Here is a 13,162-nt window from a genome sequence, read left to right as displayed (position 1 = left end):
ACAAGGCGGCCCTGGCAATTTAAAGCCGGCAGCGCCTGATGATATAAACGAGGCCTAGCAGAGCGAGTGGCCGGCGTATCCAGCCAGTGGAGCGACAGATCATGTGAGTATAGACGCCAGGGGCCAGTGCGAGCCTCCTTGCACCTACCAAGGAGGTCTATTCAGTAGTAAGTCGAGTCATCAGTGTAGTAAAGGGTTAATGACTGATGTTGCCCGTCCTCTGACAATAACGCTTACAAAACGCGTTGATTCACTAATATGCGAGTTGTTTGCAACGTTCTTTTTTGTGATTTGCAGGCGAGGGCATGCATGTTGAATTGAAAGTGATTCCCACCCCTTCTCTTGGTTAATGGGGGGGTCCTGGGGACCTCCTTTTCATTTTAACCCCTTAATGACATAGCCCGTACATGTACCGGCTCAAAATGCCTTGTTTTCAATGGGTTTAGGGACCGCCCATTGTCCTTAAGGGGTTAATACCTTACATTGTTAATTGTTATTTACTAAGATAGATAAACGAGCAGACAGACACCGACAAACATTTTCCTAGCAACGCGATTACCCCCAAACATTTCAACAACGCTTACATAATACACCCAGCAGCGCGTGAGACCCCCGGTACTTTGTGTGCGACACAGAAGAATACGAGAAGATACTTTGTAGCAAATAAAAAAGTAAAGATTTTTTCAGACGATGCGATACGGAGGCCGGCACGAGGCGGGCAGAACTCCGATATATTTGATTGCGGGTTTTACCTGGACCGTGTATTTCTGCATCTCATCCAGAACAAAATCCACCTCCTTGGGGGTCGTCAGGGAGGCCAGGCTGCCGCTGAGGTTGTGGCAGTAAACCCTGGCGTTGTCGTAGCTGTCCCGGCTCGAGTTGATGCGCAGACAGGCGTCCCCCACGTGCGTCCAGCCCTCCCCGCACAGGTGAGCTGCAACGAGGAACAGAAGGGGATAGCGGCACGCGGATTATAAGGGGGATCAAAAAGCAGTAAAAAACAAGACAGCGCTGCGCTTATTTGGGCAGAAAACTGAACTAATAGCCATTTATTTAGGGAGAAGAAGACTTTCCCCTTAAAGTGAAATCTCACATATAAAATCCCTGATCCTGCGCAGCTCGGAGACCTGACAGTCTGCAATCAGCAATGCAAAAAAATAAAAGGCAAGAAGTCTGAATTCTAAATGTCAGAAATTCCCTTCACTGACGAAGAAGCTCCTATTCTATTCATTTATCGGTTTATATAGCGCCATCATATTCTGCAGCGCTGTACAACGGGATCACACAAAGAGGGGACATTCATGGTCCATTCAGTTTAGCCTTAAAAGAGAATAAATTCTCCCTAAACCAGAGATTCCAATAAATTCTCCTCCTGTGGTTTCTACTTTCTGGATAAATTGGTACCAAAAGCGACTTGGGACGTATTTTTTGTTTCGTTTTTTGGTCGATTGGACAACAAAATTCAAATGACGTTTCTGAGCTTTCTCATTTTTTTCGCTAGTTTTCTTGGGGCCTCTTCCTCATTTTTGGACGTTCTTATGAGTTAATGAAATTAACAAATTTTGTTAAAGTTAAGGTTTTATACGAATCCAAATGCACAAGTCCAGTAACCAGTGATCCGGTGCATGCCGGTAAAATAACCTAGACATGGAGGGGTGACTTATAAAAAAAAGTGATCCCAATGCCAGGTTAGAAAAGTGATCTTATCATAATAGCAACAAATGGAAGGAAGTTTTACTTTACTGAGAGGGTGGTAGATAAGTGGAACAGCCTCCCTGCAGAGGTGGTAGAGGGTAATACAGTGAGGGTATTAAACATGCATGGGATAGACATACGGCTCCTGAATCTAAGACGAGACCAACGACTGATTAAGGTTTGAGTCGTTACAGCAGGAGAAACGGGCGACTAGACGGGGGCCACCGGGGGCTACACCCCTATGCTGATTGGACCATTCCATTAACTGCTATGGCAATCAGATGACATTTCCCACATTTGCATTATAATGGTCAGGTGGTCGCTGGCGGCTCCGATGGGCCCCCGTCCGGCCCTCCGTTGGGCGCGGATCCCGCTCACCTGGCAGCGCTTGGCACTCCTGCTGCCTCTGGTCCCACTGACAGTTCAGATTCAGGGAGCAGCTCTTACAGCTCGTCAGTTTGTTGCAGATCTGCTCGTTGCGGATGTAGCATTTCGTGTAGTTTTTCACCGACTGAAACACAAAAAAAACCCGGAAAAGTTCCAATGAAAGCGGATCGTTGGCTTTAACCCAACGCTGCGCGTCACAGCGCTATTCCGATGCCCGCGTAACAACATTACGGATTAAAACAGTTACTGCTCACAATCACGTAGCTCCTCCCCTTTGGTGAAAGGTGATTGGCTCTGTGTGTTTGACACGTAAAATATCCCCTAAATAATAACGATAACCTCATAAAACATTATTTTTAGTTAATAAATGAACTTAGTGAATCAAGCTCCTCGCAGTGACCGGCGGAGGTCCGACCCATGGCAGCGTCCTCTGCTGCCCCCCCCACAGATGGCATCATCATGATGTCATACGACCGCGGCATCCCCATGCGCCGTCTCTTAAAGGTCTTATGGAGCTCCTGTGTGATTTAAACCTTCGCCGAGGATCCTCCACTTCGTTCTATAATCCCCTTCTAGTTAATGAATCAAAATGTCAGCCGCGGCCGTGCGCTCAGAGACCGTCCAAATGTCACAAAACTCAACGGACCCGGAAACCTCCGTACATTATTAAAGAGAACCAAAAACCCTCTCATACGGACAAAGAACTTAACCCTTTCTAGTCACAAACATGGATGTTACCACATAGAATAGTTTTTTTGCGGCAGATCGGCATACGCTGCCCCTGTCTACTCGCGAGACCTCAGAGGTCTCTCTTTCCAAAGAACATCCACCTGATAGTAAAATGTTTTAATTGATGTGCAACCGGGTTCCATTATTATTATTATTACTATTATATTAATGCATTTATGGGGGGCAGCAGGATGGAGGGTCCAATGGGTTAAAATTCTTCTGTTTCTAGAGTTTAAAAGAAGGTGGTATTTTTGATGCATAATACCATTAATTTAACCCTTTGCAAAAACATTTGAGAGTCTGTTAGGGCTTAAAATGATATTTTCCTGTCTTTTCAGGTTTTTTTCAGGGGCAACTAGCATTTCAAATGGAGACAACATAACAAGCGGGTCCAAAGGGAACATTATTATCCGTAATCGGGACGCATTGATGACGGTAACCGCCAAGTGCCCCGGAACCAGCCTGATTCGTGAAATACCCCCCCCCAAAAGAAGCGATCTGATTGGCTCACCACGCTGCAGTTGCTGTTCAGCGACACGCACTTCTTATCGTCGCACCACTGGCAGCCGTTGGTATTCGCCGTGCAGCTGGCGCAGTCCGTGTTCTTGTAGCATCTGTCGTCCGACGCGGCTGCGACGCGGGGTAAGAGCGGAGCGTTTAGACGGCGCAGACAGACAGCTGACTCTCTACACCTGACTATAAACCCCGAGCTGACTCGCTACCCCATGTATAAAACGTACGGCTTCTATCCGGGAGACGGACGAGGCTCGCCAGAACCCCAGAAGTATGCTGTGGATACCGACCCACTTACTGTATTAACATTATTTTTTCAGGAATTTCAGCCTTTTTAGTTATTTTTAATACAATGAACGTCCCAGAATGCGTATGTTTTACGGGGTTCCTTTTAAAGGGGGTGCTATAGGTACAGATATAACCCCAGTCTGCCGGACATAAGGTTCTATGCATTAGGGGTCTCCTCATGTATAAAATACATTTTTCAATAAATTAGTAATTTTCATATTTTTCTGGGTTCTGGCGCCGGCCCCGAGAGTTACCCCCTCACCTGATTTGGCGGGGCAGCGGGCTTGGAAGGACTTGCCGTTGGCTCGCGCCGTCTCCCACGACACGCAGTGGTCCCTGTCCCACGCGCAGCTGATTCCGCGCATGGCGTTCGTGCAGAGATCCTCGCCGCGGAAAGCCTCGCAGCTCGGGGGCTTATACACCAAAATGTCATTAAGGAGGACGCTGGAAAAGCCCCCAAATATAAACATGGACCTGCAGGTACAGCAAAGAAATGAAAGCGGGGACCGGATACGATGTAGCAAGAAAACGCTGGGGAGACACATCGAACACGGGACAGGGGCACCAATCACGGGACAGGGGCACCAATCACGGGACAGGGGCACCAATCACGGGACAGGGGCACCAATCACGGGACAGGGGCACCAATAACAGCGTAAATCCAATAGTTTATTATTATACTTTATTACTTTATTACTATTATTTATTATTATTATACTTTATTATATTATTACTATTATTATTCTTTATTACTTTATTATATTATTACTATTATTTATTATTATTATTATACTTTATTACTTTATTATATTATTACTATTATTTATTATTATTATACTTTATATTATTACTATTATTATTCTTTATTACTTTATTATTATTATTATACCTTACTACTTTATTATATTATTACTATTATTATTATTAATATTTTGTATTACTTTAGTATTATTATTATTATTATATTTTTCTTTCTTACTTTATTATAGTATTACTATTATTACTCTTATTATTACTCTTATTATTTATTATTATTATTATTATTATTATTCTTTATTACTTTATTATATTATTATTGTTATACTTTATTATTATTATGATCATTATTATTATACTTTATTATTTTATTATTATTAACTATTATATTTATTAAATGTTCTGATTATTTAGCCATAAGGCAGGGGTCGGGGGGTCGTAAGAATGTGTCTTAAACGTAAATGGCGTTTTTTGGGCTGGTTCTGCGAATGACTTTTTTTGTTATATTATCAGCCGCATGAATATCCCTTATCTGACCCGATCACCGCGTTTAAACGTCAGTCCCGTAGGTATAAGTCTCGTTATACAGCGCTACAGTACCTGTCAGCGACAAATAAATAAAAGGCAGTACTAAGATGGTAATTCAAGCTTTCTTACAAAAAAATGGCCATGTCGGTTTGACTTTAATAAAATTACCCTCATTATGTTTATGTAGATGAAAAATCACTACAGGAGACATTTAACCCTTTCAGAAAGCAATATTTTAGAAAGCAAATTCCCACGGTAAAGGGAGCAATCATTTTAGTAATTGTTGACTTATTTACATGTTTTTTATTATTATTATTATTATTTTTGTAGTAAAGGCCTTTTAAATATTATCAGAGAGGAAGCTCGTTACCCGTTGCTGACGACGGCCGAGTGCCCGAAGCGGTTGACGTCACGGTGGAGATTGGGCTTCTGCAGAACCTTCCATTCATCGCACGCTGCAAGAAAAGGAGACTGTTTAGCATCAACCCAGCAAGAGAGTTACACCTGTGGTCAAGTAGGCATTTTTTTGTAATGTGAGCTAAACCAGGCAGGGGTTATTTTGTATGCAGTGAATATGATCCATGCCTAGGGGTCTCCAGTAATGCATGATGTGTCTCTAGTGCGTCCGGGACACAGCGCTCGGCATATCCCTGCCGTCACATCTCTTGCTTTGTGCAGGGAAGAGCCAAGAACTGAAACGGCCAGCAGACATATTTGTGTGCGGCGAGTGTGTATTTGCTTGCGTCCAAGTGCTTAGGGGTCCCAGAGAGCCTATATCTACTATTGATTATATGGCCCCTATCTAACTGCCCATGAGACGGTATTCTGTCATATATCATACTAATACAGTAATTAGATCGTTAACTATTAATCACAGCGGGTGATACATAAACAGGCAGTTCAAAAGTTTGGGGTCACTCAGCTGTTTTCATGGAAGACAAGGAAATTTCTGGCTGTGATGGGAGTGATAAAGGGCCATTGGAACACAGGAGTGATGGGAGTGATAAAGGGCCATCGGAACACAGGAGTGATGGGAGTGATAAAGGGCCATTGGAACACAGGAGTGATGGGAGTGATAAAGGGCCATTGGAACACAGGAGTGATGGGAGTGATAAAGGGCCACTGGAACACAGGAGTGATGGGAGTGATAAAGGGCCATTGGAAGACAGGAGTGATGGGAGTGATAAAGGGCCATTGAAGCACAGGAGTGATGGGAGTGATAAAGGGCCATTGGAATACAGGAGTGATGGGAGTGATAAAGGGCCATTGGGACACAGGAGTGATGGGAGTGATAAAGGGCCATTGGAGCACAGGAGTGATGGGAGTGATAAAGGGCCTCTGTACGCCTATGAAGAGATTCCATTAAAAAATCGTTTCCAGCTACAATAGTCATTTACAGCATTAACCCCGTCTGCGCTGGATTTCTGATCCATTTCATGTTATTTTCTTTCAAAAACAAGGGCATTTCTAAGTGACCCCAAACTTTTGAACGGTTGTGTAAATAATATTTAATTTTAGATTTGTCTCTTGGGGACTTTACATGAAGCCAAATGTTTTTCATTTTTAATGTCTAAGTGACCAATAGAGAAATATCCCAATTTTTTAAAATGTTAATAATCCTTTAATTTCCCCAAAAGCGACGGGGTGCTTTCCCGATCCCCCCATTCCTTGCATTTTATGAAAGATAATCCATGCTTTTATTTTTAGGATATCCTGAAATAACCCGACGGAAAAAGAAACGTAAAATAAATCAGACCCCGAGATACTTTAATCCACAGAACGGGGTCGCGATACGAGTGGAAAATTATCTATAAAGGTAAAACTATTATTAAAATCAAGTTTTGAGATAAGAGAATCCGCCCCGCAGACGGAGATGTAATAATGTAATCATTCTTCGGCCGCTCGTGTTATTTATCAAACTGGCAGCTCTTCAACCGAACGCGGAATAGAAAAATATATCAATATTCGGAACGGACGTTTATCTCTTCCCCTCAATAACTTCCAGCCGGCGAGAGGAAAAAATCCCCCCAGATGGAATCAATCCCACCGGGCGAGAAAGATGTCTTCTGCTCGTGGTGCAGTATTCCAGACGTGGCACCGCTCCCCAGCGGATGCCACGGAACTGCAGCGAGAGAAACACGAGACCGCAAGAGCTCGACATCTTCTCACGGTGACGGCGGAAGGAGCCCGTCCCCAAATAACAAACTGCTTTCTTCCCAACTTGAAACCATAGGGGCCCTCAGGAACGTGGGGCCCTCAGGAACGTGGGGCCCTCAGGAACGCGGGGCCCTCAGGAACACGGGGGCCCTCAGGAACACGGGGCCCTCAGGAACGCGGGGGCCCTCAGGAACACGGGGCCCTCAGGAACGTGGGGCCCTCAGGAACACGGGGCCCTCAGGAACGCGGGGCCCTCAGGAACACGGGGGCCCTCAGGAACACGGGGCCCTCAGGAACGCGGGGGCCCTCAGGAACGTGGGGCCCTCAGGGACGCGGGGCCCAGGGCGGCACTCAGACCGTCCAGCGGCTAGTCGGCTGAGCCTAGTCGGGTCGGACCTCCCGCAGGTCCCTCCAGATCCAAGCGGCTTCCATGACCCCGGGTGCCGCTGCGCCATTAAATAATTGAGCGCCGTCCTCATAAAGACAAAAGAGAGCGTCTCCATTAATAATAATACATGAGGCAGAAAACATTGGTTTCTATGGCGACAGCACCAAATCCTAGAACTTTGCACCAGAAAATAAGATCCTCGCTTCCTGGCGGCAGTAAATTAACTCTGAGAGGCTGCGGCGGGTCGGGGGCCGTTATATTTCCAGCGTCCGCCCCGGAGCGCGACGTATTGGTTTATTTAAAACCAGTAAAAAATACATTTTCTCATAAAAGCGAAATAACGTTCTTTGAAGAAATGGCCCGCGTAAAGCGTCGCTCCGGGGAGCGAGATCCGAGCGTTACCTGAGCGGGGGAGGTAATGGGCCGCCTGTCTCAGATACTTAGCAGCGAGGGCCGCAAGGTGAACTTGGCCTTCAGAAAATGAAAGAAGAAATCAGCAAACGAAGCTCCTGTCCGCGGGGGAATCTCATCTCTTGCTGTCTATTGGACCCCAGGACATGCGCAGACCGGCAGGGGGGGGACACAAGGATGCCTTATTGCTCCCTCCCCAAACCGGTTTATAGCACCCCCTCCATTACCACTTGATCCGGTGGAGCCCCCCCAAAGTCTAGAGCCTGAACATCACTGGCATCCCAGCAGAGGTGGTCAGACCTCGACTTGTCGGCGAGGCGTCTTGGAGCTTGTTGGCTGGGAGGCCGATGTCGATGGTGGAATCGGAACGATCTTCAACGTTGACCCAACTTTTTGGAGGCCTCCAGAGCGTTTGGCACCCTGAGTGGGTACTCAGTGAATATTTAAACTGTAAATACTCTGGAAGCGTAGAATTTGACGGCAGATAACGAAGATCCCACTCGGCCCGTAGAGAACCAACGCTTGGGATGGATCTGGGTTCGCGTGGATCGTGGGATGGATCTGGGTTCGCGTGGATCTTGGGATGGATCTGGGTTTGCGTGGATCGTGGGATGGATCTGGGTTCGCGTGGATCTTGGGATGGATCTGGGTTCGCGTGGATCGTGGGATGGATCTGGGTTCGCGTGGATCTTGGGACAGGACTATGATCTCCTCTGAACTCGGCTCTTCTTGATCCACCGAATGTCATTAAACATCAGCAGACGTCCTCCCAGAACTCGCTTTACTCCACGGAGAATACTTGGCCGGTGGAAATATTTCACTCGCCACAAACGCCGGCTCCGTAATCAGCGTAAAACGTGATATAAGAGGTTTTTATGCCGCGGTGTCCGGAGGTCGGCCCAACGCTTTTACCGATCTGCGGATTTATTTCGCTGGCCCGGCGAGTGCGTTTCCCGCAGAAGGACCGGGGCGAGGAGACGCGACGACAGAACAAAAAGAAATCTGCGAAAAAAGAGAAAAACATGGGAAAAGCCTTTTCAGAAACCTCGCCCCTGATCTTCCGGGCCGTGAATACGAAGCGGGCGACGGCTCCAGGCGGCACGAGACGCAGGTAATGAAGCCTGGGATGGGATGCTTTGTAACACAGAAAGAAGTCGATTCTCCCCGCCGCGTCTCGCGGATCAGCGTCTCACCCCGGCAGTCACTTCTACATGTTTGGGGCATCAGGTCCGCGCCACCAATTAACCCATCGATGCAAACCGACAGGGACTCGGCTTATTCCGTGTCTGCTTTATAACAGCGTCCGTCAGCGCTGAAATATCACACAAGAAACATACAGACTGAAATGGGAAATGTATTACCACCTCTGCTGAGAGGCTGCTCAAATTCATATTGCACACAAGGGCAAAGCAAGGATATGGTGTAAAGCTCTGTTGCCATAGCAGCACCAAATAGATACCTAGAGGTTTGGTTATGGTTTGGGGCGTTTAATCAGTGAGAGCTCAGACCGGGGAGGCAGATTCTTTTTGTGTCCGGTTTTCGGTGCCATTTATTTCCCGGGGTATAAATAATTCCTCGTTCCCACGCTGTATTCCTTGGGTTTTCTGACCTTGCTCTCCCGTCTCCGCGTTTCTCTGGCAGCGGCCGCCGTCCACCTGCGATCGGCATCTGCTGCTCCTTCGCTATCCGAGTCCCGCTGCGCGGAGAGGCTCTGCTGCCATGCGCAAGAAGGTCACTTTCAGCATTAATCACAGAGTACCAGAGCCAAAGAGAACCGGCCTCTCCCCGGCATGAACAACGAAATCGTCTCCGGCACGCGGGGGCCGGCGGGTGAGCAAAGCAGCCAACAGAGGATCAAGGAATCTGGGGGGGGGGGGAATTACTGCAAACCTCCCTCGTATCCATTCCCAGAAGGGGTCTGATAACGGTCATTATGGAAAATGTGACTGGTCAGGGGGTAAATATATTCTGAAGGAAGTCACCTGTGTTCAAGCAGGGATTCCAGCTGTGATAAAGCAGGGAGAAAAGCACCAATTGGGACGCTCAGATATCATTAAATCAGACAAGAATATGAAGGAGTCGCTCCGGACTGTGAGACCCCAGAATCTGCCCCTTCACCCCGAGAATTGGTTAAAAACCCTGAGAACTTATTGTGGTCTGGCTCTATGCTGAAGGCTAGGAGCCATTATCCAAACCTTTAAGCTTCCGTCTCCTCCACGCGTGGAGACGGATAATTAACCCATAATATCGCACCTTCATCGGTTACAATAACCCGACCAATGTTAAGGCCGGATGGAAATTATAGTATTTTATCCAAAGCCTGTTCTCTAAAACACCCCTTTTTGCTCATTTTTAGGCCATTCAGCATTGTTCCGATCTATACGCCAAAATGTGTATTTTTTGCCCCAAAAAAGGGGCCAACGTAAAAAAAAAAATGGAAATATCAAAATTGGCCGTTACTTTTCAAAAGGCTGAATGTATTTCGTCCATTAAAGTGCATTTAATGTGTTTTTTTTGCATTCTTACATTTTTGGAACAAACAAATTACTGCAGATTCTAAGTGTTTTGAGAAAATTCTATAGTAGATTTTTATTTTTCATTTTTCCTGAATGAGAAGAAAATAAGTTTTGTTTTTTTTTCTCGATTTTAATGGATTGTATGGACGGCAGCCGTATTGTTCCTGCGCGATCCAACTTAATCAGGGTACCGGCTTTACTCTCATCATCCTAACCACAGCCCTTCAAAGCTCCGCTCGCTAAACACAGTTATTAGGAGCCGAGAGTGCGCTTTGTGTGAAAGAAAAAGAAATCGTACAAAGGCCTACGGAAAATATTATTATACTTCTATGTGCAGGAGAAAGAGGGAGAGAGAGAGGAGGGGAGAGAGAGAGAGAGAGAGACAGAGAGAAAGAGACAGAGAGAGAGAGAGAGAGAGAGAGAGAGGGAGAGAGGGAGAGAGAGGGAAAGAGAGAGAGGGAGAGAGAGAGAGGGGGAGAGGGAGAGGGAGGGAGAGAGAGAGAGAGAGGGAGAGAGAGGGGGGGAGAAAGAGGGAGAGAGGGGGAGAGAGGGGGAGAGAGAGGGAGAGAGAGGGAAAGAGAGAGAGGGAGAGAGGGAAAGAGAGAGAGAGAGAGGGAGAGAAAGATGAAAAGAGAGAGAGAGAGGGGAGGGAATAGAGCGAGAAGGAGAGAGGATGCCCTCCGGGCAGAGAGGAAAGTAATGAGTAGAAACAGATTGCAAGCTCTTTGGTTCAGTTGGGTTTCGAACTTCCAATTCGCAAGCTATTATTCCTCAAGGCATTCACTGTGTTTTAAAGGGACCCCTACGAGGTGCTGCAGCGTGAATGAAGCCCCCGCTCACCGATGTCGTAGGCCAGGAAGTCGGCGGAGAAGCACTTGGCGCCGTTGCTCAGGGAAGTGTCGTTGTGCGTGTTCCCCCCAAACACCAGCAGGGTGCCGCTGATCAGGACGGCAGAATGGAGGTACCGCGCCAGCCCGCTCACCCTCAGGATGGTCCTGGAAACCAGAAGAGAAAATCTCATTTAAAACCCCGAAAAGCAGCCAGTGAGTAATGACACGATGTACGGGGGGCTACGGGGGGCTACGGGGCAGCCATGCCTGGCGGGGGCCTTTCTGGAAAGGTTTGGGAGTTGAGGTAAGAGTTAGATTCTCCACGACCGATATCTGACCTCATAGGATCCCCTCCTGCAGAAAGGACTGAGCCGCCCCTGTATAATGTATAGATAAATCAGTGAGCCGGCCCCTCTATAATGTATAGATAAATCAGTGACCGGCCCCTGTATAATGTATAGATAAATCAGTGACCGGCCCCTCTATAATGTATAGATAAATCAGTGACCGGCCCCTGTATAATGTATAGATAAATCAGTGACCGGCCCCTGTATAATGTATAGTTAAATCAGTGAGCCGGCCCCTGTATAATGTATAGATAAATCAGTGACCCGGCCCCTGTATAATGTATAGATAAATCAGTGAGCCGGCCCCCTGTATAATGTATAGATAAATCAGTGACCGGCCCCTGTATAATGTATAGATAAATCAGTGACCGGCCCCTGTATAATGTATAGATAAATCAGTGAGCCGGCCCCTCTATAATGTATAGATAAATCAGTGACCGGCCCCTGTATAATGTATAGATAAATCAGTGACCGGCCCCTCTATAATGTATAGATAAATCAGTGACCGGCCCCTGTATAATGTATAGATAAATCAGTGACCGGCCCCTGTATAATGTATAGTTAAATCAGTGAGCCGGCCCCTGTATAATGTATAGATAAATCAGTGACCCGGCCCCTGTATAATGTATAGATAAATCAGTGAGCCGGCCCCCTGTATAATGTATAGATAAATCAGTGAGCCGGCCCCTGTATAATGTATAGATAAATCAGTGAGCCGGCCCCTGTATAATGTATAGATAAATCAGTGAGCCGGCCCCTGTATAATGTATAGATAAATCAGTGACCGGCCCCTGTATAATATATAGATAAATCAGTGACAGGCCCCCTGTATAATGTATAGATAAATCAGTGACCCGCCCCTGTATAATGTATAGATAAATCAGCGATCCGGCCCCTGTATAATGTATAGATAAATCAGTGACCGGCCCCTGTATAATGTATAGATAAATCAGTGACCGGCCCCTGTATAATGTATAGATAAATCAGTGACCGGCCCCCTGTATAATGTATAGATAAATCAGTGACAGGCCCCCTGTATAATGTATAGATAAATCAGTGACCGGCCCCCCTGTATAATGTATAGATAAATCAGTGACCGGCCCCTGTATAATGTATAGATAAATCAGTGACCGGCCCCCTGTATAATGTATAGATAAATCAGTGAGCCGGCCCCTGTATAATGTATAGATAAATCAGTGAGCCGGCCCCTGTATAATGTATAGATAAATCAGCGACCGGCCCCTGTATAATGTATAGATAAATCAGTGACCGGCCCCCTGTATAATGTATAGATAATTCAGCGAGCCAGCCCCCTGTATAATGTATAGATAAATCAGTGACCGGCCCCCTGTATAATGTATAGATAAATCAGTGACCGGCCCCTGTATAATGTATAGATAAATCAGTGACCGGCCCCTGTATAATGTATAGATAAATCAGTGAGCCGGCCCCCTGTATAATGTATAGATAAATCAGTGACCGGCCCCTGTATAATGTATAGATAAATCAGTGACCGGCCCCTGTATAATGTATAGATAAATCAGTGAGCCGGCCCCCTGTATAATGTATAGATAAATCAGTGACCGGCCCCCTGTATAATGTATAGATAAATCAGTG

At 46.4% G+C, this 13,162-nt stretch overlaps 1 protein-coding gene across 1 annotated transcript in view; it reads right to left on the bottom strand.

Moving 5' to 3' along the window:
- Window positions 1-13,162, bottom strand: part of ATRNL1 (attractin like 1) — a 208,001-nt gene that overhangs the window by 140,307 nt on the left and 54,532 nt on the right. Inside the window, exons 10-15 of the mRNA XM_053450329.1 lie at window positions 11,209-11,363; window positions 5,267-5,351; window positions 3,875-4,086; window positions 3,323-3,441; window positions 2,074-2,206; window positions 753-934 (exon numbers count right to left, since the gene is read on the bottom strand). Of these exons, the coding sequence (XP_053306304.1) occupies window positions 753-934; window positions 2,074-2,206; window positions 3,323-3,441; window positions 3,875-4,086; window positions 5,267-5,351; window positions 11,209-11,363 (886 nt within the window). The remainder of the gene's footprint in view (window positions 1-752; window positions 935-2,073; window positions 2,207-3,322; window positions 3,442-3,874; window positions 4,087-5,266; window positions 5,352-11,208; window positions 11,364-13,162) is intronic.

This window comes from Spea bombifrons, chromosome 11 (genome assembly GCF_027358695.1).
Source record: "Spea bombifrons isolate aSpeBom1 chromosome 11, aSpeBom1.2.pri, whole genome shotgun sequence".
Lineage (NCBI taxonomy): Eukaryota > Metazoa > Chordata > Amphibia > Anura > Pelobatidae > Spea > Spea bombifrons.
This window is presented reverse-complemented; position numbering and strand designations above follow the sequence as displayed.